Below are 27,580 nucleotides of genomic sequence, written 5' to 3'. Positions count from 1 at the left end.
TTTATTAATAAGAGGTCCAAGGAGTGCGGAAAAGAACAAAGACATTTGAAGAATTTAGCACTCGCATTGCAAGTTTAGGAACTTCATTTATTCAAAAATATTGACTTAACACTGGCCTAGTTCAGTGTTTTTCCAAACCCAGTTCTCAGCTTTTGTGACCTCCTGCCTAGTTGTGATTGAGTTTGGTGTGAATTAGAATTGTCCATGTAAATCTTTAACTGGATTGCCTTGTTGGTTGTGTGACTATCTACAATCGTGAGGTCCTGTAAGTTGAGAAGACATCAAGCTAGGCCTAATTTAAATGCATGAGATAAATTAGCATATATTAATATAAATTTGAATTGGCATTCACAAAACCAGCCCAGTCTGTAGTTTGCTTTGGAGCATCTGTGGCACTACATCTGAGGGCATTCTTAAAAACAAACTATTGTCTCTACTTCTACATTTTACTTAAGCATAGATAAGACAGATTTTTGCTTCTGATGTGGAGGTAGAATGAGCGTCAATGGAGTGTAATAATACAGGATTTGTCTTGATAATTGCTCTCAAGTATTCCGAAACCAAAATAGAAGAATCTTATTCAAGCCACCATACTAGGACCTCTTTCACTGGTTGTATATGATGCTTTGTTGCTTTGCCATATCCTTTTGTTATGAAATCTTGGTGCTATTGCCTGGATGGCAAGTTTCTGAAGAAGAGTAATGAGTCCTTGAATGGCCTTTCCTATCCTTCATTGACTGAACTGCAAGTTGGACCTGGACTGAAAAGATATGAAGCAATTCAGTATTTTCGTAAACAGGTTGGAGTAAACGTAAGCACAGAGACAGTAGACTGAAATGACTGGAAAGATAATCTTTGATAAATGTAGTACCGTAAAGCACCATACATTGATCAGTCAGGAAGTCGAAGTTATTAAAAGTTCTGGAGAACATCTAGATGTTAGAAACATAAATAACATGTTCAAGCTGTCATGTTCCCAGCAGTATCCATGTTGGCATCAGGTGAACCATTGGCAGCTTATCAACAGCTTGTAGTAGAAGAAAGGACTCCTAGTGATGCCTAATTGTCCCTCAGAAGATGGATAATCCAGTCATATTGCCTTGACCAGAGAATAGCCATTCCTGCCGTCTACTATTTTAGATTTCTGACAAAGATTTGTCACACGAGTTCTTCATTGTGATATTACACTACTGTGGTGAAGCAGTGTCATGTTAAACTGTATAACATGCACTTATACTTTCTCCTTTTATCTAGTGACATGTACTGTGACCTGCTTCTTAAAAGCAGTGAAATTGAGGGTGTCCAATGTCAGTACCACAGGTTCCTTCATGCTACATGCTCTCTCATGCATACATTGTGCACTTGATTCCTTTGTCTTCCGCTGATCTCTGTGGACTAGAACATGCAGTCATCAATCAACTGCATAATTTCCGGCATGGGTCTAGGCACCTTAAGTTTTTACTGGGGTTTTCATATTTTTGCAACATTGGGCACTTTTACCTAGAACCAGCTCAAATAGATCTATTCTTTTTCTTTCATGTTGCTTACTACGTGTTTCTGCAGCTTGAAACGTACTCTTACCCAGTTTGTGTGTGCAACTACAGAGCAGGTGTCAAGTAATGCATTGTATATCAATGCAATTTCTCTACAGTTGAGGATTATAACTCTAGTGCCTTTCTCAGCCATCCGTCCAGACAGCGCATGTAAAGGCATTTTGTACCTTCCAGACCCTTCTGCCATCTCTTTCATGAATGTGGTTAAGGTGATTTCTTTGGGTCTTTGGATGTAAAACTAGCTCTAGCTTATGTACAGACTAAATTGACAGGTAGATCCCCTATTGGATGACCTATTTATTTCTGATGTTACCTCCAGATCATGGATGCTCGTCAATTTATCAAGCCTTAAACAATTCCCCTGTGAATGTGAAAAGTCTTTGGCTAAATTTCTTCTGCATGGTCTCAGTACATGTGTATGGTGGGTTCACACCTAGCATATTTCAGCAGCACTCTAGGGCTTCTTATAGCAGATGTAATCAGGCCATGGACATATCATTCAAAAGCTGCCTTGCCTTCTGTGTAGTAAAAGTGTCAGTACCAGAAAGAGATGGGGAGAAGTGCGTTCACATTTTACATATTCCCACCAGTTCTGATCATTGTGCTGTCCTTCCCTCTGCCCATGCTTTAAGCACATACACTAACAGTACAAACAGTGAAACAGTAATATGAATTTTACTCTACAAGCCTCAGTGTCCTCTGACAATGCTCTTACTGAGTCTTCCCTTGACTAATGTGGCTCAGTTAATTGAGGGTGTCTGACAAAATTGTGACACAACAATATCTTGTCAAAAATATTACGGAACAGAATATTGCCAAAAACGTCGGAATTTCGAAATCCATATATATATATGGATTGAATCATTCACGCTTCCGGGGCTCATACAGAGTCTCAAATTGGAGTAATGGTAGCGCAAATATCGAACTTCATCTCCCAGCAGCCAACGTGAACACTTATTTAAGGCGTCCAATCAGGACTCACGATGTTATTTAAATGCAAAGGAAGATGTCGTGTTTTTGCGCTTGGTCCTGCAATCACCTTCTGAAGAAGAAGAAATTCGAAATGCATTAGGGTGTGGACTACAGTTTTCAATCACCGGTTTTACGTGACTGATGTACCGAATCAAGCTAATGGGGTAACGCTCTTTGCGTCCGAGTGCTGCCTAATTGTTGGACCATCCCCACTGAGCCTGATATATATACACACACGCACACTTGGATAATAAAGAAATATAAATAATTTTTAATCATGTAAACTACCAAACATATATTAACCATATTATCACAAATACAATATGTACAAAACTACTAGTTTGATTAAATATATCTATTTTTTAAAATAGTAAAGAAAAAACAATATTAAAGATGATAAAAAACACTTCTAGCAAAAGTGTTGGACTTCAAATGAGTCAAGTTTTAATGTACTCATTTCAAGGAAATATTTAAATACCTAACATAAAATTATTTAAAAATATTGAAAATAAAAAATATACTATATAGATGAAATGTAAAAAGAAATGCCAATACAACAATAATGTAACAAAAAAAAATGCACTTCCCTGCCTACTACCCAAAGAAAGCAGAACCTCCATAAATATTAAGCAAAATATTAATAAAACTAATACAATTAAAACCAAAATAAATCTAATACATTTTCCAAATTATTTTGTTAAATACACTAATTAATTAAACAAGACAATTCATAACAAATCAATGTAAAAATTAACATATTTAGCAGTTAAATATTTAAATTAAATAAAAAAATATATTGGACAGGAATTGTCATGGCGTTCGACCATTGATAAAACGTTTGTGTATAAATAATGAAAGTTGTAAATGCTATTTATTTTCTTCAACATCTTTAATAAGAAGATATTTAAAAAGAAATAAATAGTATTAAGTAGTTTAAATACCTTCCCACCCCATTCCGCTACAAACCAAACAACCCAGAGCTAACATATAAATTATAAACTATACAAAAATACAATATACTTTAAAAATCCCAAAATAATTGAAATAACAGACACATTACAAAAATTTTAAATAAACTATTTATAATTACAATATCCCACACTGTTCCTCTACAAACCCAACAACCCACTACTAAATGATGAATACTCAAAAATGAAAACTATTACATTAATATTAACACCTAAAATTAATATAATATATATATATTAAATTAATTAGAAAATGTTTCATACAACTTTATTAAAGGAAAAATATTACATACAATCTTTTTAAAAACAATATTAAACACAAAGAGATAAACTTACCTTCTATATTTAGTCACTCGAGTAACAATATTGTTGACTTGATACCACAATATTTTTGAATCAGTGTTTTTGTTATTCACCTTTTATTGACCTACACTAGAAAAATCAGTTACTACAATGTCAATAGTGAATTGTGGCTATTAAGCAAAATCTCTGAGAAAAACTAGTGGTTCAGGAAGCAGAGACTTGTTCCTTCTTACTGAAGTTTTCTTAATCGTGTCTTATGATGAATGAAGCCTTAAACCTCCTCTTGCTAACTTCTCACAAGCGGATGCCAATTTTACAAATTCACACTGTTTAGTTCCCTTTGCTGGGAAAGCTTCTCATGAACTTAGTATTCAAATACAAGGACAGGTTTCATCATCATCAGCCTCTGGCCCTGGCATATATATCCACTACAGAGCTCAAGCAAAAAGCCTTTCTCACACTTACTATCTGCTACTGCCATCAGCACCGCTCTCATGGGCCCTATGTCAAGTACTGGGGTGAAGCTGTCAATCATGCAGCAGGTGCAATGGTATTGGAGCCAGGGCTGTAAGGGGCGTAATGAACCCCAATGATGTCTCTAGATTATAATCAAAGTAGAGTAGTTGGCAATTAACCTTGCCATAATACCATGGCTAAGCCACTGGTCAAGTAACTTCTTTCTCAGTAAATAGGGTACCCATGCCGACATCATGGACTGGCAGGGTGGGGTGGGGGGCATGGAAGGATCGTTTGCAAGGTCTACTAAAGCTTCCAAAGAGATAGATGCCTTGATTCGCCAGAATGTGACACCTTTTAGGTTGCTTTTTTCTTGTGCTTTCTTTGATATCTTAAATAAAAATGTGACGCCTTGATTAGATGGACTACAGACCTCTGGGCTACAGCAACCACAGGAATAGTCTATTTTCAACTGGATACCCAAGCCTATAGCTCACAACAAAACAGGGCCTGTCAGATCTCAGATCTCCAATACTGAGCACCAGTGGCACCAAGGTGTCATCGTCTGGACTTAAGCTATGACTTTGCCAAACAAGAGAAAAAGATGAAAGTCCTATATCCTTCTGAAGTGAACTATTTTGTAAAAAGAATACATTGAAGCTGCTCTGCTCCATCTAGAGGAGTATATAAGCTTTGTTTTTGTAGAAAAGGAAATGAAACTGACTGGTGCCTGCTGTAGCAAAATATAAACAACTCTAAGTGTATTCCTTGGGTAACTATTAAAGCTAGTGTGATTAGCTTTTCATCTGGTAATAACTTACTTTTACATGTTTTTTAAATCCACTGCAGTATCAAACTACAACAGTATCAATTTTCATTTGTCCACATTTCCTACTTTGAAAGACAAAGTAGGTCTTACTGTATTAAACCTGTCACCTGAAAGCTACGCATAGATCTGTGCTGAAGGCAAATTAGTCCACTGAGCGTTTTTGTGCCACAATGAGCAGTTAAAAATGCATAGAGAAATGTCACAGTTCAAGGAGCTGAAATGGTTTAAGGAATATACTATTTATGCTGTAAGCCGTGGACACACAGGCAGTGGCACGGAACAGTTTCAGTAACATTAGGATTATCACCTTTTGTTTGCCCAGACCAATAATAAGGCTTGAATGCAGTATAGGGCCCCAGTGACCCAGGTTTCCTCCCTGAGCAGAATAGATTTATCCATACGTGACTAACATACATGTGACCCTCCTGACCCAAACATGTCACACCAAAACACAACCGTTTGACTTAAACCCAGATAGATAGTAACCACACATAACTGTAGTTGAGACACACTAAAAGGCCATAACACTGCCTTGATTACTAAGAAGGGCTTAATGATGAAGGATACAGAAGTGGGTGATTGGGGTGACCAATGTGCTTGTAAATCCCACGCCCTAACTGCTGCGTTCCGCAACATACAAATGTTTGTTTTTCTTAAAGCATCTAAGTGGTTCATCTGAATCAGCAGGTATCTCCTGCATAAGGCAGCCTGGCATGTTGGTAAGGTGTACTCCCACTGGTCTGCTGTGCGTGAAGTCTGTTTGTAAACTAAGCCTAAATGTTGATGCATTTTTCATGAGTCATGGTCAGGAAACCAAAGCATTCCTAATGCCAGCTGGGTGATATCCAAGGAGGATGCAACATACCTCTCTGTGTGAATGCTATCTTGTCAAGTAAATAGGGAAGCACTTTGGAACATATTTCTCTGATGTTTGTTGTTGCTGCAAACAGTTTCTCTTTCCTATATCTAATTTTCGCTTTCTCTGTCTTCTCTTTTTACCTTTCTGTCCCTTTTCCTCTGATGCTTGTCCTGGCTCCAGAACCGCATGCACGAGTCTCTCATGCTTTTCGACTCCATCTGTAACAACAAATTCTTCATTGATACCTCCATCATTCTCTTCCTCAACAAGAAAGATCTCTTTGCTGAGAAGATAAAGAAGTCACCTCTGACCATCTGCTTTCCAGAATACACAGGTATGTTCCACATAGTGACTGGTTTAGCATATCTTATCCCAAACCCTTCGAAACCACGTCCTCATGGTGAAGATGATAGTATAATAATCACTGCGTTTGAAGGCATGGCGTCGGTGAACTCAGATGTGTACAGAATCCTTGACCATGTGAGACCAAAGTGTAATAGATCAATTTTCATAGTTTTCATTTGGAAGTTGGAAGTCCATATAATTCCCACAGTTATTCTGTACCAATAACCTGCATTCCAGATCAATGACATGCTAATCCCAAGTTGGGGCAATATTAAACATGTGCACTCATACAGCATCTTTAGAATTATTAATAGAATCTGTTATTCCTTGATTACCCACAAAAATAATAATATTTTTATAACTGATGCATTTAAACATAAGTGATTTTAGAATATTTTAAAAGTTTTTCCTGATACAGGAAGCCCACTTTGTTCCTTAAGTTGTGGTGCCAGTGTGTGGGACAGAAAAATATTTGTAATCAACCAGTCAAGTTTATTAGTACATAATCAATTAGTCAAATGTGTTTCCCAGTGACAAGCATCTGTGTTAGGTTGCTGTTTAAAGAAACATTTTTTGTCAAAACCATTGAAATAGCAAATTTAATTCCTAGGTGAGTCACAATAATAAAAATCCCGAATGTTCATCATTTATTAGTTATTAATCCATTCCTACATCAAAATATCCAGCCTTAGTCAAAAAGGAAAATATCTAGGGAATTCCTATGTTGGCAAGGCAAATATTATTAATTAATAGTGTATTTATTCTGCTATAAGCCCTTCAACACCTCAGTGATACGGTACATTTAGCCCCAGTTTTGCAAACAATATCCATACTGGCCAACCGTCCCCTTGTTTTATTTACAGTTCTCAGCTACACCACTCAACCAGCCTTACTGTATCCACAAAATTATCATTCTCGTGTAAAATCAGAAAAGAATGCCTTTCAAACTAATATGGTTCCTAAGCTGCACTCCAAAATGGGTTTCCCAAAATAATTGAAAATGCTTCCTGACCATTGGGTATACACACATTTCCCCAAGGCTTTATCAGTGCATGTCTTGAAGACAGCATCTCCCACCGAAAACATTGGCCTTGGTCCTGCCAGAATTTGTTAGGCCTCTACCTGCCAATATGTGGATATTCATTTAGGCAATTGATGTCAACACTGTCAACAATGCTGTAGAAAAACCCCTCTATGTATAAATCGCTAACTTGAGATAAACAGCCCAAGTCCTTAAGCATCGCTACTTTAGTCTGTGGGCTTTGCATGAACTCCATAAAGTTTCAGAAGGAGAGCCTGCCAATTCTTAAGCATCACAAACTTGAAATCGATCATAGAAAATGTTAAAACCCTCACCGACTTTTCCCACAAGGTCTGTAAAGTAGGCTTGAACATCTAGGATGACCTCAGCCTGCAAACTTATTTGTGTTTGAAGTTGACTTAACAGAGTACCAGATATCAGGATAAGGACTTTATGTAGGCATAGGTTACTCCTCATACTTCTTTTAGTTACTATATCATCTTCACTGTTCCTTACTTTAAAGTGTCCAGTACTTCTCGGACGTCATCAATTGCATTAAGAATATATGTCTATTTCAGTACAATATTACAATATCTAGTGGTACAGAGTAGGGGACCAGGCTCTCCTTGTCTCTGGGTTTTCAATTTTAGTCCATGCTCATAGATCTTGACCACATCAAACCTTGGTGTTATCATTGGTGTATCATAAAGAAAGGCCTCCCATCCTCCAGGCTGTTACATAGCCAAATAAACATTAACCCGTACACCTGGGACAATATCTAAAATACCTTTATTTTTCCAATTCCTAATCTCAACAGCAACCACCTTCTAAAGCTGTACATTCCAGAGTGTAATTGCTTTAAAGTTGTCTCAGGCTCACTATTAAATAGGATCCTGATTCTTCCTTCATAGAGCTATATCTGTAGTTTTAATGAGAAACCCACATTCTCAGCCTACTCCATCGATCGTCTAAGATGCTCCAATTGATTCATCCCTAACTAAAGTTATTTAACAGATCACTCTTTCTTTGGTTTTGGTGTAGATCTCGGAAAGCATTCACTTGTCCGACTTCTGTCTGTGCTGTTTAATCAAGCTCACAACATTGATTAGGAAAGATGTGGTCTTTGCTTTCAGAATATCTGTCAATTACATTTTCGTTGGAGGTACAATTGGATCAAATACCAGATTTCCCCCATCTCAACAGGTTCCCTTCCATGAAGTTGCCTTCCTGTCGGGTAGCAATTTATATTCTTGCAGCAATAAACCTCCCATTCCAGCCGGCATGGATATAAACTCGACAGTATTGCTGTTTGCACTTTCAACTCTATTGTAGTGCCTTACCTACCCTTTATGTATGCTTTACAGTTGAATTTTGCTTCTTTCGCTTCAAAAGATTATGCTGTGCTGGAAAATTAGAATGTGTGGTTTGATCTTTGCCTATTTTCTCCCCTTTTCCAAAACATCTTTCCTACCATCCATTTTCGGTTTCAAGTCACCTGCTAATGATATTTTGTTTTTGGTAGTTTCGCTAGGTAGGATTCTGTTATTTGCGCCAGCATCTAGATTTGATATAACCTGATTCCCACAAAGGGCTTCTAGCTACAAATTCAGCACGTATTATAAGTAGTGTTGCTTATTTTTTAGGCAGTATATATTGGCACTGGTAGTAGATGCTTCTGCCAGGTTTGAATCCCTAATTGGGTTGAATTAGAACCCTTGTTTTGCAAAAATTATAATGCGCACCTTCCCAAAAAGCCATAACGTAGGTGTATCTGCAAGAGAATCATTTGCCTTGTAATTATATACTCTTGTCACTCTCCAACCTCTGCACTATGCCTGGGGCTGATATTAGGATTTTTGTCAGCATAAGTGAAGTTACACAAGAGGTAGGGGGCATTATGCCCCAGATTATTCTCTCTCCAGGTCCCCACACTCCTTTAGCAACATATTTATTTATATATTTTTTGTATTAAAGGCAAGATGGCAGTCTTCATTAACCTCCTGAATGCAGTGAATGACCCATTTATGTACACCCCATTACCTCTTTAGTGTGGAGAACATCAACGGGTTGTCCACCACATTCGGGAAGAGCACCGATCAGTCTGGGAGAGGTACTGATAAAAAGGGGACAATGTGCCCTTTACAACAGTACCTCTCTCAAGGACATCACTGCTGGGGATCGCACTAGGACTGGGATCCCCAAGTAGGTATCCACCCACTGGACACCAGGGATGGGGGAGCGGCCTCTCAAGCATGACAAGTGAAGTGACACCCCCAAATTTAAGATAATGAAACAGTATTTCTGCCCTTCACTGAATCCCTGAACGGTTGAATCCTTTATAAACTACAGTTTAGAAAGCAGATTTTCAGACTTGAGTGGATGATAAATTGAGAACTATTAGCCTTGGCCTTTGTTTGATAGGCCTGCACACTAATATATTAGGTAGAGATGAGGTAAAATAATTCTAGAACTACTGCCAGAGGTATTCTCAGTGGTTAAATAGACACTTAGGGGGCAGTGCTATCAGGGGCTTGTTAGAACTGTGGGTCTCTAGTTGGCTGAGGTAGGTACCTTAGCCCAAATAGGGACCCTTGCTTCTAGTTAGGGAAAGGAGGGACACACTCTTAGATAACCCCTGCTCACCCCCTGGTAGCTTTGCACGGGCAGCCAGGCTTATCTCCAAGGCAATGTGTAAAGTATTTGCAACCACACTCCCAGTAACACAGTGATAACACCACAAATGGACACTACACAGATTTAGAAAAATAGCGGTATCTTTATCAAGAAGAAATATGATGCGACCAAACGATAAAAATATCCAGCATATGCGTATTCGTAATATTTCACTCGGCCGGTTATTAGGCCCACAATCACTTGTAGGTTCTGGCAGTATTAATGAGCAGTTGACGATGGTCTAATGCAGTCCTGATGCAATGCTATGCAGTTCGTAATGCAGTTCGTAATGTAGAAATAAGACATTTCTTAATGCTAGGACTAATGCGGATTGTAAAAGCAAGTAATAATGCAGTTCGTAATGAAAGTACTAATGTCGATCGTAAAAGCAAGTAATAATGCAGTTCGTAATGCAAGTACTAATGCGGATTGGGAAAGCAAGTAATAATGCAGTTCTTAATGCAAGTACTAATGCGGATCGTGAAAGCAAGTAATAATGCAGTTCGGAATGCAAGTACTAATGCGGATCGTAAAACTAAGTAATAATGTAGTTTGGCACTGATCGTGGTGCTAGTGAAGGTCTCTATGACTCGCGGTCAGCGGTTGCCAAAATATGCCCCCAACACGGTTACGAAGGAAACAAAGTGCAGCTCCACAATCCGACCCCGGTACTGCCACTCCTCGGCGAGTACGGGCCGCGATACTGACTTGAGCGAAGGCTTGTGCTGCAAAGATAGGAAAGGCAGAGATCGGTCTCTCGTAGCGCGCACTCTGCCCCAGACGGCGACACACGCACGCTCGCTGAGTGTTACCTGGGGGGTGCAGTCTCTCTCTCTCCTCGCGGCTTGGGCATCATGCTGTGTTGCTTCGGATTGGCGTCAGCTGCTCCTCATAGTGGGAGTCGGGCTACCAGGCGACCGCCTAGCAGCTGATCGGCTCCCGGCGCGACTCCGCTGATCTTGGGCAAAGGACCTCGTACCCACGATGGTGAATGTTCACAGGTCTCTCCTTGGCAAAAGCAGGCTCGGGCCAGCGGCGGTGAATTCTCACGGCTCCCCCTTGGGAAGACGGTCCGGGCCGATGGCGATAATGATCACTTCTGGTCACACTGTCGATCGAAGCAGAGCGCAAGACTGCTCTGGGGCACACGGTCACGGGGCAATTCCCACGAAGGTCTCAGGCTGCAAAAAGCACATGCACACAGCGTCGCTTTGATATTCCTGAGTTTCCACAGCAGGGAGCTAGCTCCTCTCGGGCCCTGGAGACAAGTTACTTTAGGACACAGCAAAGTCCTTTCAAGCAGGGTGACACAGCAAAGTCCCTTGTCCTCTCCTTAGTCAAATCAGCAAACTGCAGGCCAGCCCCAGAACACACAGCAAGGGCAGTCCTTCTCTTCAGCTGTTCTTCTTTGGCAGAGGTTCCTCTTGATCATGAAGTAGTTTCAATCCTATTTCACGCTTGAGTTCAGTCTTGAGTTCAGGGGTTTCAGCTCTCACATTTATACCCCTAAATGACTTTGAAGTCTTTGTGTTCAGGGGGCTCTGAGCCCGGTCCAAACCTGTTTCCTGCCAGTGCCCACCTTCTTTCTTTGATTGTGAGGTTCTGGGCCTCAGTCACTCCGCAGGAGGTGGAGCCATTCTTTTGTTGCAGCAGTACAGCCCTCTTCGCATCAAAGGGGCTACTCCTCCCACCACACCAAATGTAGGCCAGCCTGTGCTGTCTCACCTACTCCTCCCTGGTGTCAGGACACTTCCCCAGACCCTGTCACGTCCAAACCCAGACAGTCAATACACAACCAGGCAGAGGCACACAGGATGGTGAGGACAAGAAACCAGCCACTTCTAAAAGCGTGGTTTCTAAACACACAATTTAAAAGCCATCTTCACAAAAAGATGTGTTATTAAATTCTGAGTTCAGGCACACTAAACTCCATCTCTCCATCTTATGCCTATGGGAAGATATGCTGGAATCATGTGACACAGCATTCCCCATTCTGTCGTATGGGCAAGATGGCCTTGCAACAGTGTACAACGAATTTGGCAGTATTTCACTGTCAGGACATGGTACACACCTCAGTACATGTCCTACCTTTCACATACACTGCACCCTGCCCAGTGGGGTACCTTAGGCCTACTATAGGGGTGTCTGATGTGCATAAAAAGTGAAGGGTAAGGACTGGCAACTGGGTGCACTTGTCAGGACAACAAAGCAGTTAACAAACTGCGCGCAGGCCTGAGATCCCTTTTTAGGTCTCGCGTGTAGCGTTGCAGTGCAACGTGCTGCTCGCTCTGCGAGAACTCTTGTAATGAAGGACATTTCAGTAGGTGGCTTTAAGTCCCGCCCCTCATTTCCATTGGCTGGAGTCACTGTATATGCTAAACGGTGGCCAGCCATTGGAAATGAGGTTTTCTGTAGCCCCCCCTTTCGCCTCCGAGCCGGACTCAGTGGCCTCCTTTGTGTCTGTCGCAAAGCACTTTCTTATCTTCATGGGGCCATGTGTTTTTAATTTGAAACTCATGGCCCCATAAAGAGAAGCAGCGCGGCGCTTGTTTGTTCCTGTTAAGAGGGTGCTGTAGGAAGTAAACTCTGGCGTATCATAACTGCTCTGCTAATACAGCAGTAAAATACAATTTTATGACTTTAACCCTGACTGGGGAACTTTGGTAATTGTGTTTCTCTGTGCGCGATAAACAAGCAATGGATTGAAAAATGACTGGATTAAACAATTACTTTTTGTCTTCTCTAGTAAACTGAGCCCTCCTTAAGGTCCAAGCGTGCGTTTAAATGCTGAAAAGTGTTCAGTTATATTTAATTTGTGTTTTCTCGTTTGCTGCAAGATGTGCACCGTTTCCGTTACGTATGAGAACACAACCAGTCCGTAATATGTAAAAAAATAAGGTATCCAATGTTTTTCTTAGGAGCCCGGCGCTGGCGTTGTTGAATGACGAGGTTGCTAAATACCACCGCTGCCCAGTCTCCCACCTCATGCCTCTTTCTTCCGCCAGCCCACACTTCGTGTCTCTAAATAACACTCTTCCTTTGCCTTCGCCTTCCCTTTTCTGCCTTTTTTAGGTCTCGCCTGACCTAGGGCATGCGCTGGTCTGGCGAGACTTTTTGAGTGGGCTCCAAAAAGTGCTACCAGGCCAGCCTCAAGCTACAGTGCATGTGCGCGGGTGCGCGCGCCGTGCTTTTCCGTGATTACTTTGATTGATCGCGATCACTTTAGCGGCCGCACGGCCGCTTGGCATAGCCAATAGGTCTCGCTTTTGGGACCTTATAAGTATTTAGTTATGCAACTGTTGCATGGCTAAACACTTATAAGGTCCCAAAGGCGAGACCTATTGGCTATGCCAATGCTTGTTTCTCTCGCCCTTGGTCCAAGAGTGATGATGAAAAAGAAACCCCAATCCCCAAAATGGCATCATCGACACAAATTAAGCACTCAGGGCAAAGTCCACACACCCTATGCTGCACCAACCATCGGACAGCTTGTTTACGTACGCCACTAAAGTAGCATCTCGCTCCGTTTATTTATTTATTTTTACTTTATTTCGGAGCGCGGCGCCCGCTTTAGAGACACCGCGCTCCGTTTATTTATGTATTACTTTAATTCGAACCGCGTTGCCCACTTCAGGGACACCGCACTCTTTCTTTTTACAATGAAACACCTATAGCATTGTAAATGCATTTTTTAAATACATTGACACATGGCAGCCGCGTATCTTATTGTGCGCAGCTCTCCCATTCGTTGTTACACCAAGGCGGCCGCGCGTCTTGAGAGGAGAAGGAAAGTTCAGATCCAGTCCCTGCTGTGAATCCTTACTCGGGACCAACTGCTGCCGCTCACAGTGCCACATCGCTGTTTTTTTCCCCACTTTCCGCCCACAAACAGGCACTCACGAATCACACAAACACCCCTCCCTCCGACTAGTCCTTCGGTATCTCTAGCACTGCCCTCGCAACGTCTGATACCGGGAATCATGGACAGAGTAGGGGGGTTCAGAACTCCCTGTAGCTTCAACACCTTGCCGACCCCCCTCCACACCATCACCCTTTTGGAACAAAAACAAAGTATGTTATCGATGGGTTAAAGGTAACACTACGATTCAGCCCTGCGATGTCAGTTGGGGGTCAAAGGGCATGTAATGTCACCGGTTATGACTTGAACTTGGTCAGTCAAAATACATGCAAATCACTGGGTCCGTGCTTTCAAGGGGTGTCCATCACAGGTCCAGGAAGGCTAGGTCCTGCATGTTTTTTCCCGGATAACCGCTGCCTATGTGAATAGTTTTCATTTAGATTAGACATATTTACGTAATTAAATAGAAATAATGTGGACATCCTGAGCATCCTGCAGGGGTCCGGCTGCCTTGCACCTAGGTCGACCCTCACAGGTTTACTTCCAATAAACTACATACTAAATACGCGCTGCTAAAGGCTCAATGTCATCGCGTCCAGCAACACTCAAATCATTCACATCACTGTAGGCACACTGTTATACTGGGAGGAAGAGTGCCAGAACCGTACCAAAAACAGAATTCCTGACAGCGCTACAAGGCCATAGGAAATTGTGGATATGCGCTACACAGATGGACCTAACCCCAGCGCTTTAAACCAGTGTCTACTCACAGATACCAAGTACATGTATTTCTTTTTTTAATTTTAAGTGAAAAGTCCTTGTACAGGGGTGCACATACAGGTACTTACGGATAGTGACTAGCAAGTACCTGCACTTTTGTATTCCAAGCCACCTCATAATTCATAGCGAACGTCCACATACCAAGAAAAACATAATAACTGTGTTCAGTTTCCCATTGAGATCTGAAAAGTGCTGGTGAGAGGTGTCTGTCACGGTGATCAGATGTGCCACCTTTTTCCCTTTTCAACCCCTCCCCAGCCCTTCTCAATCCAAACGATCATTTGCAATTCAATAGGTCTCGCATTTAGGCAAGTTTCAGCTATTGACATTGCAAATAACAATGCCTTTTATTTTATTTTCGTTTAAAACATAAATAAAAGGCATTGTAATTTACAATGCCAATAGCTTAAACTTGCGTAAATGCTAGGGCTACTTGTGTGGGTGGCACAATTAGTGCTGCAGGCCCACTAGTAGCATTTGCTTTACCAGCCCTGGCACACACAGTGCACTCTACTAGGGACTTTACTAGTAAAACAAACATACCAATTATGGACAAACAATTACCATAACACTTTATACAGGGAGCTCTTGCACTTTGACACTGATCAGCAGTGGCAAAGTGCCCAAAGCATCTAAGTCGGCAACACAATGTCAGAAAAACGTCTAGGAGGAAATCAAAAAGTTTAAGGAACTTTAGCCAAAAAGGGCCAAGTCCAACAGGGCTAAGCTAAAGTTGCTGCTATTCTTTGAGCCCCCACATAGTTTCAGGCTAGACACTTCATGACTGCAAAGGGTTGCGGGATTGCCTCATAGGTAAATGATTATTGAGAGAAACCAAAGAAGCATTAAGATATAGTCTCCTAATTCTTGAAGAGAAGAGACCCCAGTTCAAAGCTTTTATTACTGCCTCACCTGAGACCTGGCAGTGCCCCACTTGAAGTTGTGCAGGTGGCACACTGAGGTGGGGTGAGTGATGGGCAGGTGCCCTATCAGATCATGCCCTCGACCTTGGTTGCACATAGCACATGTTCATAGGTCAATCTGCAATCCCAGGACCAGTTGGTCTCTTGGACTCTCAACCCCAAAATTAGCAGAACTTTCATGTGGTGTCTACCTGCCCCCATGCACCAAGAATTAGTGAAAAAGCAGTGACCTGTGATGTAAAATAGGCAGGAGAAGCTTTTATTCCTCTTCTCGTTTTAATCTTTCAAAATGTCGATGTATGGTATAGAACCCCAGAATCATGGCTTTGTTTCTCCAAAAAGGGAAGCCCCACATGGAGCAAGGCTCATACTCGTCAATCTCATTGATTAATACTGACGCAACAATCTTCTTTAAGGTTATCGTCCTCAGATTCGGAGGGATTATTAAATCTATTGTGAATTTGCAGCAGCATGGATGTGTCCCAGGTAGGGATACTACTATCAGTACGAACATGGCGATCTCCTTCTTTGACGTAGCAAATAATCTGCACAGATCAGCTAGTATGATCCTCTTCGATGTCGAGCAGATCTTTGATAGGATCGCTTGGCCTTATCTTTGGAAAGTAATGATAAGAATGGGGTTTGGCACAAAATGTCTGCACCGTGTTCATAAATTGTATCATCTTTGCATGGCATATTAATGGAGAAATATCTGAGGCACTTCAGATTCAATGAAAAATCAACGAGGCACCCAGCAGGGCTGTCATCTCTCACCGCTACTTTTCAAAATTTATCTGGAGCCTTTTTTATCCTGTATTCTTGATCATGAATCGCTGTCACTCCTAGCTGTTAGCGGTGTCAAATTGCATGCATACGGCCTGTGCAGATGACATGGCTGCATATTCAGTTAATGCCGTTTCGGATGTCGCCATTACGAGCAGGAGGCATTCGAATTCTGCAAGGTGTGTGGATATAAGATGAACAAGAATAAAAGTCAAATTATACTGAATGATCCTAATATCACTAATGACTTTCTTGTCACCTGCTCTGCAACCTATCTAGGCATTGAAATACCAGCTAACATGCAAGAAAATTCTTAAAGTCAATTATAAGGTTCTCCTTGCAAAAACTATCGCTTCATTGAGACTTCGGCATTAGTTACCTGTTTCCATCACCGGGAGGTGCAAAATTATTTTTAAAAAAGGACTGTCGAAATTCCTATATTTGTTTTGTGCTGTACCACTCCACGTTCCAAATTCCTTCTATAAGCAGTTGGATTCTGTTATTAGTGGCTTATGTTGGACTATCAGTGAGCCACGCGTGCTATAAAACGGCTGAAAACATCACAGGAAGAGGGTGGATGGTCCTTAACAGGCTTTTAGGAAAATGTTGGGGCAGTTTGCGGGGAAAGTATTCATTGTCTGGTCTCTGATTCTGGCGATCATAATGCCCTGTTCATTAGGGATTAAAGCGTGTGCTTGCTTCTATAGATTAGATCGCAACAATTTCAAAAGGGCGTGATTTCAGGTAATATGGTGTATTTGGAAAGATGGGGGCACATTTTTTTATTTTGGTCCAATTCATTCATATGTATTGGTATGTAGATACGTCTTTCCACCTATTTTTCACGATTCTGTTTATCAACAGTGGCACACATTGGGTCTCAATACTATTGGTCCGTGATTTTAGCCGGTAAAATACGAGCAATTGTCAAAGTGGATGGGGACGGGGACGGGGGGAGGGGGGGGGTAGGTATTAGCTGCCCTAGGTGTGGGAACCTGGCTGCAAATATTGTCCATATCTTTGCGAGTTGCACTCAAATTCAAATCTATTGGATGGAAATTTGCCGGTGGCTCACTCATAAACTCGGGATTCAGGTTAAATTCAATGTTTGTAAATTATGCTCTCCATAAAATTCAAGACGTCTTAGAATAATATGCCAGCTCTCATTTTTTCTTTCATTGTTGGATCTGCCTGGCACATAATTGGAGAAATAAACTTCAGCCCACCTTTGACAACTGGTTAGTCACAATGTGGTACTACTATGAACTTGAGTCGGCTGCATTGAAATTGAAAGGGAATACAGGACATTTAAGGCTGTGTAATACCTAGGGACCACTATTTCAATGAGACAATATATATACATTGTTTTTAAAGGTGGCTCTTCTTGGGGGTACTCTTTATAATAATTGTGGGCTTTTCTTCTTTATCTAGGAGTTTACTTTTTTATGTAAATTTAATCTTAGCCTCTCTGTAGTATTGAAGTACTTTGTAACGACATTTAATTTCACGTAATACCCAGATACATGTATTCCTCTTGAGGGTATGATGATCTTCCCGAAATAAAAATGAACTAAAAAAAACAGGGGAAAGCTATACCCACCTAATAGCTGAATTGCAGAATGTAAAACCAGAAAATCTGGGATCAATCCTTACTTGCCTACCTGCACAAATTGTAGTATCCTAGGCAAAAGTATTTTATTTTACCAATCCTCCTTTTTCTTCATTATCACAAATGAGAATACCTTCAAATCCGTTCAGGAACTGCGCTGTACAAAAATCTCTTGCTTTTTAACATATTATAATGTTGCTCCGTCTATGGTAAGAATCTAGCCTAGGCCACATATGGGGTACACATGACAACTGACTTGCCTCTTATTTGATTCTCTTATTTGATTTTGGTCAGGGCTGAAGAAGGCATAACTATTTCTAAGTTTATATTTTAAAACTAATATTTCATTGAATGCCTCTCAATGGAGTGATATAATCTGAAGTACTAAGGTGAAACACATCTGCATATTTAAAAAAAGACACTTTTTTTTAAAGCGAATTTCTCGTATATTTGCATATTTTTTGCACGATTTACTTGTCAGATATTTTCATGTCTCATCTTGTACACCAGCTTTCGGAGCCAGAGCCGACCATTGGCTCAGTTCTGACTCGACTATCCCTGTTATTATGTTGGCTTGCCCGCCACTACCCACTCAGCAGCAGCAGCAGTGACTTGTCTCACTGTTGCTGCAGACCGCAGACCCGACTGACACTGCCATGCCAAGACCGACTTGGAGGGGGGGGGGGGGGGTAGGGATCCCAGGGATCCCTCCCCATGCACCCCACAAAGTGACGTTTCTGGGCATTGGTGTAACGTCGGCATCTTTGATACATCAACAAGGTAACAGTGTTTGTCAATGCCGTACAGGATATCCTCACTGTATTTGATTCCCCTTAATCTCTTTCCTTTACTTACTTTTTTTACCATGTGCAACAGATGCCACTCCAAGAAATGGCACCTCATGCCTTTGAAATTGGTCTCCCGTGAGCAACTATTGCCAATACTGAAGAAGATGCAAAATGTGGTACCTTTTGCTCAGATCTCATCTCCACCTCCTCACAGCAGCTTCTATTGTGGCATAAGTAAAAAGGTGACTAAGTCGCACATACCCACTTAAGTGTTTCCAAAGCCCTCTTGCGTCTACTGGTATTCCAAATATGATCCTCAACCAGTGAGTCTAAGTTCCTGAAGATTATCTTTGGGACAATAACTTAGATGTGCGCAAAATAAGAAAGAAGCCTTGAGGGTGTACCATTTTAACCAGTGCTACACGTCCATTGTCAGATAATGGCAACGATTTCCAGAAGATCTTGTGGGAGCGCTACACAGTCATCGCACAACACAGGTTTTCCTCCAGCAGGTCAGATATGTATCCCCAGATATCTGAAAATAATGGGCTCCCACTTAATCTCCTCACCCCGCTCCCACCAATATTGCTTGGGAGACCACATTGTTTTGGGTGAAAGTAGGGTTTCCCCCATTTCTCAGAAAGGCTGGAGATATTCCCAAATTCTTGTAGGACATTCACTATAGGGTACCTGCCAGGGAACACATAATTCCAGTCCAGCAAAGAGCAGCACTACTGAGAAGAAGTGGGAATAGAGAGGAGGGATTTGTCCCACAAGAGTATGTTGTCCACTTTTGAATCATTAGTGGAAGGAATTGGGCTGCCACATGGGCAATTTCTTAAACACAGATCTCTAGTTGCAGGCATACATAAGACATGGAAGGAAGATCACCGATTCAGAACCACGGACTCACAACTACATACAGACTCTCTACTCAGTTGGTAGCGGCGAGGAGTGATTACCTGGTTTTACAGGGCTCTTTTGTGGCTAGCAGAGGTGCCATTATGTCGCATGGGAGAGAGTGGGTGTCGGACTTTGGGATAGTGCTACACTATAAAGAATGGGACAAGATGCCACAATTACCTCCATAAAGTTTCCAAGAAATGCCAGGCTGAACCTCATTTAATTCAACCACTTTCATAATTAATATATTACTCCCCAAACAGTCGGGAAGATGATTCGGGCTTTACCTGTGGCTTGTCTGAGATGTGCTTCGGAACAGGCATGCTTTAAATTTATGGTATTGGACTACCCCAGAATGAAACACTTCTGGCTGAAGGTGGGTGCTTTGCTGCAAATTGTGTTGGGTCGCGACCACAAAACTACACTTAATTACTGCATACTTGGGCTGGGCCCTCACCCCAAAAACACAAAGCACAGACAAAATGTGGTGATCTTTTGCTAATACTAAACAATAGGACGAACACTGTGAAATGGAAATCTGTGATCAGCCCTGCAATAAAATAATGGATTAGGGCAGTCACTTGTTGGACTGACTGTGAAAGCTAGGCACTGCACAGGGACGTTGTCAGTGTCCTCCGAAAATCTCTCATAGCATGGTATGGCAAATATTGCTGATGGCCTGCATGCAAGCAGAACGACAATAGACCTCCTTTAGCGGTGGCTGAATCTCTCCCCTTACATCCAATGTTTAGATAGATGCAATAATAACACTGCCTCGACAAACCTTGATCAAAGTTTTCCCCTCTTCTCACCCAAATATTTCACATGTGCGGGAGGGACCGAAGGGAACTCCCTTAGAATGTTTGAAATTAATCGATGCTTTGTCGGAGAAGATATTCTTACACTTTGAATCTTTCTTCCTCTAGGACCGACCTTCCCCACTCATAACTACAGTCCAGACATTATACAGCCTCATATATAACAGTGACGCCTAGATTGTTCAGTTAGGTCTGCCAAACTGTTTGTGTGAGGGTGTTGTGTCTTCATAAAAAAAGTTTGGAATGTTGGATAGCTCTTAGATGATATGTTGACTTGATGAGGATGCTAATAAGTAGGGATTATGGTAACATCATGTACTTTCTTATCCTTCTTTTACAGACTTAAATAGATTATGTTGCCAACATGCAAATAGCAATGTAGCAGCTCTAAGTGCATGCATAGTCATCACATAGCACCAGCTCAGTAATATTATAAAATGTTAATGTTACAGTGAAAAGGTATCAAAAGTACATTATGTCTGTATCATCTTTGTACAAGAAAACACCAATAAAAAGGTATATATATATATACCTTTTTTTTTTTTTTTTTACAAGATAGGGGCAATGAAAAGGTTTAAAAAAAACGCATGCTCACTTGTGAGGTTTGCACAATTCTGACCTCTCCGTCTGTGCCGTAAAGTCTAGCAGTGCAGCTCTCAAATGCCAAGTTGAAGCCTAATGTATTTCTCAGCCTCCCACCATATTGGGAGTACAAGAGTATGGATGGGTTGGGCCATAATGCGTTTGCCTCTGGTAGTCTACTTTACATGATGGCCTACTTTTTCCAATGTAGGTGAAAAAAACACAGGTTTCTGTCCCTTGCAATGCATCAGTCTTTCATCCAGGTGGCGTCAAGATGGTATGGATGTCACCAAACACTCTCTTCAAACTAGCATAGACATGGTGTGGATTTTATTGTTCTCTCCGTGTATCTTGATTGGTCCTGAGAAGAAAATTCTGTATAGGGCATCTGCGTTCTCCGAAGAACTCTAGGCAATAACAGACAAGGAAGTGTCAGCAACATGTTCATCTCACCAGACCCCATTGACTGCATATCTGCCATGTGCAGTCTGCCCCCATAACCATAGCTGCAAAAGCTTTTTATTGAGTCATTCTTCTATGATCAGACACCGTTTGTGGTTTCTTACGTAAGCCATTGAACAGTGAAATGTTTCCTCAACTAGTTCCTCTGAGTCTACATTAAATTGTAGTTTTCATTGGTTTGATATGGAGTTTGGGGCAGTTCCTGTAGCCTTACTCCTCCTGAAACTTTTTCTTGAAAAAACTGTAGGTTTCTGCCACAGTTGAACTGGATTATCTTGCACTGATGGGTCCATTGTTTAATTTCAGAAGGGCACTGTTTCCCATTGCCACATAACCACCTTCAGTCTTTATATCCAGTTTCTCCTCTGCCCTTGCAGCATATTTCTGAGCAGAGACATTGGAGAATTGGTCCAGAAAGAGAAAGGGTCCCGTTTGAGAAATTTGTGCCCCATATTCAACCTTCACCTGACAAAGAAATTCTTGTGTAATGAGAATTCAAGATGGTTATCTTGGCCTAGATCGTGCTGCCTGTATTAAAGCAGCACTCATTTGTGTCCCTTGATTTCCTGGATATACATTTTCATAAAGCTGTGCTTCATAAGATCTGTAGTTGATAGGTATTGTTACCCCTTCACCTCCCATTCCTTCATCTCTCTTTGTGCTCCTTTTGTTTTCCTGGATATACATTTTCATAAAGCTGTGCTTCATAAGATCTGTAGTTGATAGGTATTGTTACACTTTCACCTCCCATTCCTTCATCTCTCTTTGTGCTCCTTTTGTTTGGAAGGGGTTTGGTGGTGGTGGTGGGTGTTCATCTCCACACCAACAATATCCATATTTCCACCTGTGTGACTCATGAAGGCGGACTCCTTATAGGAGTACTCATACAAACCTTTTTCTATGCAGCTCTCCTTAAACTTCCAGAAGTGCTGTGTGATTTCAGCATATCTTATTCTCTTGATAGAAACTTTTCTAAACTCACATGTCTGTATAGCATTCTTTTCCTTCTGGAGAGAGCAGGAGACATTGCAAGGCTGGGTTCCATTGTATGCAAATACCTGCAAGAAAGCTGCAACCATCTGTATTGTTGCCCTGTTACTTCAATTAATTATTGGTGTGGCAGGCCAGTTTGAGCATGCAGTCATGCAGGGGACACAGATTCCAATAGAACCCATTCTAGAAGTGGTAATATTGGCTCACAAACTCCACTCCTCTTTCTTAATAGTTGCAGTCTAAACTGTTTTATACAATCTGCTGTAGAGCACATACTTTAATTAGTTGAATCTCCTGGTCACTTGGAATATTTGCCTATTAGATCTCTTGATAAGTGATCGTTGTAGCCCAGTCTAGTCCAACACTACTCATAAACCCCCTGGAGCTGATGATTCTGATTTTAATGTTCCAGACCATGACCTGCTTAGAGGGGTACGTAGGCATATTCCCCATTTGCAGAGAGATTATTACGATTTAGTTTGGGACATTTTAACTTAAGATCTCTATTGTTGGTGCCCATTTGTCAAGGAGGAGTGAATTTGTATAGCTGTCCTCAGGAGCTGCATTAGAAAAATGTAAATGTGAACTTTGATTGTGGAATCGGTTTGCCAAATTCGAGACCATGATGTATCGGCATTGAGTTTGTCCCTCGGATGCTTTATAGGTTGCCTTTATCAACAATTGGATCTTTCCATTTCACTTTCCCTCCTGTGCCTCTGTTAGCCTGGAACACTTATACAACACAGCACTGAGACCGCCCTACTCGCTGCCACAGGCAATAGCCACACCCTCCTTGACCAAGGACACACCAAAGCCCTGATCCCACTCGACCTCTCTGCAGCCTTCGACACCGTCTCCCACCGCAGACTCACCGCCAGACTCCACGAAGCCGGCATACAGGGGACCACTCTCAACTGGCTCCGCTCCTTCCTTGCCGGCAGAACCCAAAGAATCGGACTTCTAACTTTCCTCCCCGAACCCACGGAATCAACTGTGGAGTACCCCAAGGATCGTCGCTCAGCCCCAGGGTCTTCAACATCTACATGGCCCCCTCACCGCCATCGTCAGACAGCATGGACTCAGCATAATATCCTATGTCGACGTCACACAGCTTATCCTCACCCTCATCAAGGACCCCATCATCACCAGACTCAACTTCCAGGAAGGAATGAAAGACGTTGCATCCTGGATGAGCAGCAGCTGCCTGAAGCTCAACTCGGAGAAGACGGAGGTCCTCATCCTCATACCCTCCCACTCAGCATGGGACAATTCCTAGTGGCCCACTGCCCTCGGTAGGCCCCCCACCCCGACGGACCACACCCGAAACCTCAGCATCTTACTCGACTTCCCCCCTCTCCATGACCCGTCAGGTGAACACCGTTGTCTCCACCTGCTTCAACACCCTCGGCATCCTCCGAAAGGCCTTCAAATGGGTCCCCTCCAAATCAAGGAAGACCGTCACCCCCACACTCATAACCAGAGACTGGACTACGGAAATGCCCTCTACACTGGGATCAACAAGTGTCTGCTCTGCAAACTCCAGACCATCCAGAACACCGCAGCCAGACTCATCCTCGGCATCCCCCGACATGAACACATCACCCAGCACCTGCATAACCTCCACTGGCTCCCGTTGAGGAAAGAGTAACCTTGATACTCACCCACGCCTACAAATGCCTCCACAACACCAGACCCCAATACCTCAACAACAGAATCTCCTTCCACGTGCCCGAGAGGAACCTCCGAACTGCCAACCTCGCTGAACCCCCACGCATCCACAGAGCAAGAACGGGTGGAAGAACCTTCTCCTACATCACGTCAACAAAATCTGTTTATGTTGCTTACTGTTCACCCCCTGAGGTGAGAGCCCTTGTGCTCTCATGGGTCAGAAACAAAGCCTGCTTGGTTGGAGGTTCTATTGCCTACCCCCAACCAGGAACAGCATTTAGGGTAGCGAGCCTCAAAGTTGCCTGCCCTCTGACCAAGCCCCACTTTTGGAGGCAAGGGCAGAGGGAAAATTAGTAGTCAGGAGAGGTGTGTCCCCTCTCTGCCAGGACCACCCCTAAGGTGCCCTGGACCGAGGTAACCCCCACCTTAGAAAATCCTTCATCTTGGATGGAAGGATCCTACCCAGTCAGGTTAGGGGATGTCACCCTCCCCAAAGGGAGGGGATATTCAAAGCGTGTATTCACCCTAAAGGCAAGTAGTCCATTGGCTACCAGCTGCCAGTGCCTGTATCGCCCCGAAATTCAGTATTTAGGGGCACCCGTGAACCTTGATCTTCAGATTCCTGCAACCTAAGAAGAAGATGGATGAAGAGGACGCCGTGCAGCCCAGCAAGAAGACGACTACTGCTTTGGCCCCAGCCCTACTGGCCTATCTACTGCTGCCTGAGCCTGCGAAGAAGACAACACCTGTCCCGTAGCCAGCAACTTCCAAAAAACCCAGTAAGACTGTCTCTCTTCAATAAAAACCAAGATCTCCAGAGGACAGCAGTCCTGTCCAGATAAAACCTCCACCTGCAAGGCCTCTGGATCCAAGCAGATCCACGACTCTTGCCTACTCTCAGACCCAATGCCCATGGCTCGAGTCTGAGTGGCCTACCTGTCCAGTGACATTTCTCCAGCGATCCTGACCTCATCTCCATTGGTGGCTGACCTCTTCTAGGTCCCACGAAGTCGTCTGCAGACTCAACTCGAAGGGTCCTCCTGACCGCGACCGGCTCTCACTAAGAAACCCGAAACCAAAAGGTAGCCCTGCATCCTCAGCCCCTCGGCCTTGGGGAGCCCAACCAACGGTTCCTCAACTGTCCCCAACTTACCTGCCCAGCAGGTGTTCACCTTCAGCCAGCCTCCTGGTCCGAGACTGCAGCCTCTTTCTGCGACCGAGATTCCCCATTGAAACGCATTGGGCACCCAACGCGGATTTTGCCCCCTGCCCCCGGCCGCCCCGGTGCCGCTTGTGGTGTAATGTTGGTGCTGCTTTGTGCTGCCCCCCACCAGTGCTGATCTTTACCCCTGGGGCCTGTGACCTGAAACCGAGGGTACCTACCTGTATATCGTGCCTATCCAAGGTGCCCCTAGCCTCCATTGATTTACATTGAGCCCAGTGACCTCTGCACCCGGCTGCCCAGTGCCGCTGGTGGTGCAATACTCACCTGAAACTGAACTTTGTCCAGTGTCAACTAAACCCCTGGAGACCTGAACTGTAAGTTGAGTACATACCTGCTAAAACATAACCTTATTTTCCTTCCATGTAATAGCATTGCATTTCTCACACCATTGAATACCAAAGTCTAACCTGTACTACTGCATAGTTTTATAGTTGTTAAATCAATGCAAAAGTATTTAATTCACTGTAAAGCATTGCTTACTGCCTTGCAAACCAATTCTGACTGCATTTGAAAAGTATAACTGCTTTTTGAAACTGTTACTTACCTGCAACTGAGTTTCACTTGGTTCTAGAAATAAAATAACTAACTAATAACTTTTTATTCAAACAAATGGTCTGGATTAATTATTTCAGTTTGTGCTATCACTTCTTGCCTGAGTGTGTACAATAAATGCATCAGACAGCCCTCTGATAAGCCTAACTGCTTGACCACACCACCACCAATAGAACTTGATCCATTTGAGCCTCTGTAAACCTCTGGTGATCCATTGGACTCTGTGCACACTATACCTTACTTTGATATAGTATATACAGAGTCAGCTTCCTACAATCGCTCACTGTTATTTTATCTCCTAGGCATCGCACTAGATCAAGAGAATTTTCAGCAGTGTTCCTGCACACCAGTCGATGGCATAGTGCACCACCACACTGTCCCAGAAATGACACACAGGCACAGCATATAAGCACCATCTCCATGCGCTGATTTCAGTTTATTATCTTTACTCTTTCTGTGACCTCAGAGGTCACTCCACAGAATGGAGAGGTGAGAGAGCAGCGAGGAATTTGTGGTTAGATAGACTATTCATCAGAAAAAGAAAGCGAATTACCCAAGTTAAGTAACTTGATCTTCTGACGGATACTTCTAACCGCAGAGTCCTCACCTTTAGAACAGATAACAAAGTAGTATGTCCCAAAGGTGGAAAGTTTGTGGAGTAGACTCAGACCAAAAGGTCCTGCAAAACCGAGCAAGCAAAGTGTCCTTCACTCCTGGCCTGGCTATCAGGGCACCAGTGCTTCGTGAACTCATGCAAATGATGCCCATGATGCAGTCTGGCAAATGTCAAGGGATAGACAACCATTCCGTCGTACCTGAAGGGGGCTGCTTCTTGGCCAGTGGGCAGAGAATCTTGATGGAGAGGGCAATCCACATAGGTTCCTTTTCTGCTCAGTCTTCCCTTTCTCAGCGCTAGAAAACCTTACTAAGAGCCGATCATCTACTTGATGAACCTTGATACGATCAATATAAAAACTGGAAGCCCATTTGGGGTTCAGCCGGTGGAGCAAATCCTCCTGTGTTTGAGGTGTGGTGGGGAGTGAAGAACTCTTGTACAGTGATTGATTGCCCAATGCAAAAGGGTACCACAATCTTCAGTAAGAAGGCAGCCTGCCTCCTCAGCACCGATTTATTCGTAAAGAAGGTGGTATAGGGCAGGTGCACTGAAAGTGCCTAAAGTTCACTCTCACAATAGGCTAACGTAATCGCAATGAGGAATATCGCGTTTAGGGACAAGAGATGCAGCTAGCAACTTTGCATAGGCTTAAAGACCATACATATAAGAAATACCAAGTTAAGGTCCCACTGTGTTGTCAGAGACAGTTTGCTGTTGTTCATTAATAGTTCGACACATAATCCATCTCACAGCTAGTGATTTAAATAAGGACTGCTCTGGCAAATGCAGAAAGGCCAAGAGGGTCCAACAAATTACATTTTGCAGAGCCCACTGCAAGGATCTGCAGGGCTAATGAAAGAACAAACAAGAGAAAGTTGGACAGCTTAGCCTGTGAGGGGTCAGTATTTCTGGCACTACACCAGGCAATACATTTGTCCAGTGCCCAACATAAATTGATTTTGTAGGAGGGTGTCTGGCAGCAAGGATGAATTGCCTCACTTTGGTCAGCAGCTCAAGCTCAGTCAACTGTTGTTTGCGCA

The 27,580-nt window shown here is 42.7% G+C and overlaps 1 protein-coding gene across 1 annotated transcript in view; it reads left to right on the top strand.

The window, feature by feature from the left end:
- The window catches only part of GNAO1 (G protein subunit alpha o1), a 755,346-nt gene that overhangs the window by 711,076 nt on the left and 16,690 nt on the right, over positions 1-27,580 (top strand). The window contains exon 7 of the mRNA XM_085638722.1: positions 6,121-6,274. Coding sequence (XP_085494848.1) covers positions 6,121-6,274 — 154 coding nt within the window. The remainder of the gene's footprint in view (positions 1-6,120; positions 6,275-27,580) is intronic.

Source organism: Triturus cristatus, chromosome 12 (assembly GCF_964204655.1).
Source record: "Triturus cristatus chromosome 12, aTriCri1.1, whole genome shotgun sequence".
Taxonomy (NCBI): domain Eukaryota; kingdom Metazoa; phylum Chordata; class Amphibia; order Caudata; family Salamandridae; genus Triturus; species Triturus cristatus.
Note: the sequence above shows the minus strand (reverse complement) of the source record. Positions and strands in the feature narration are given on the sequence as shown.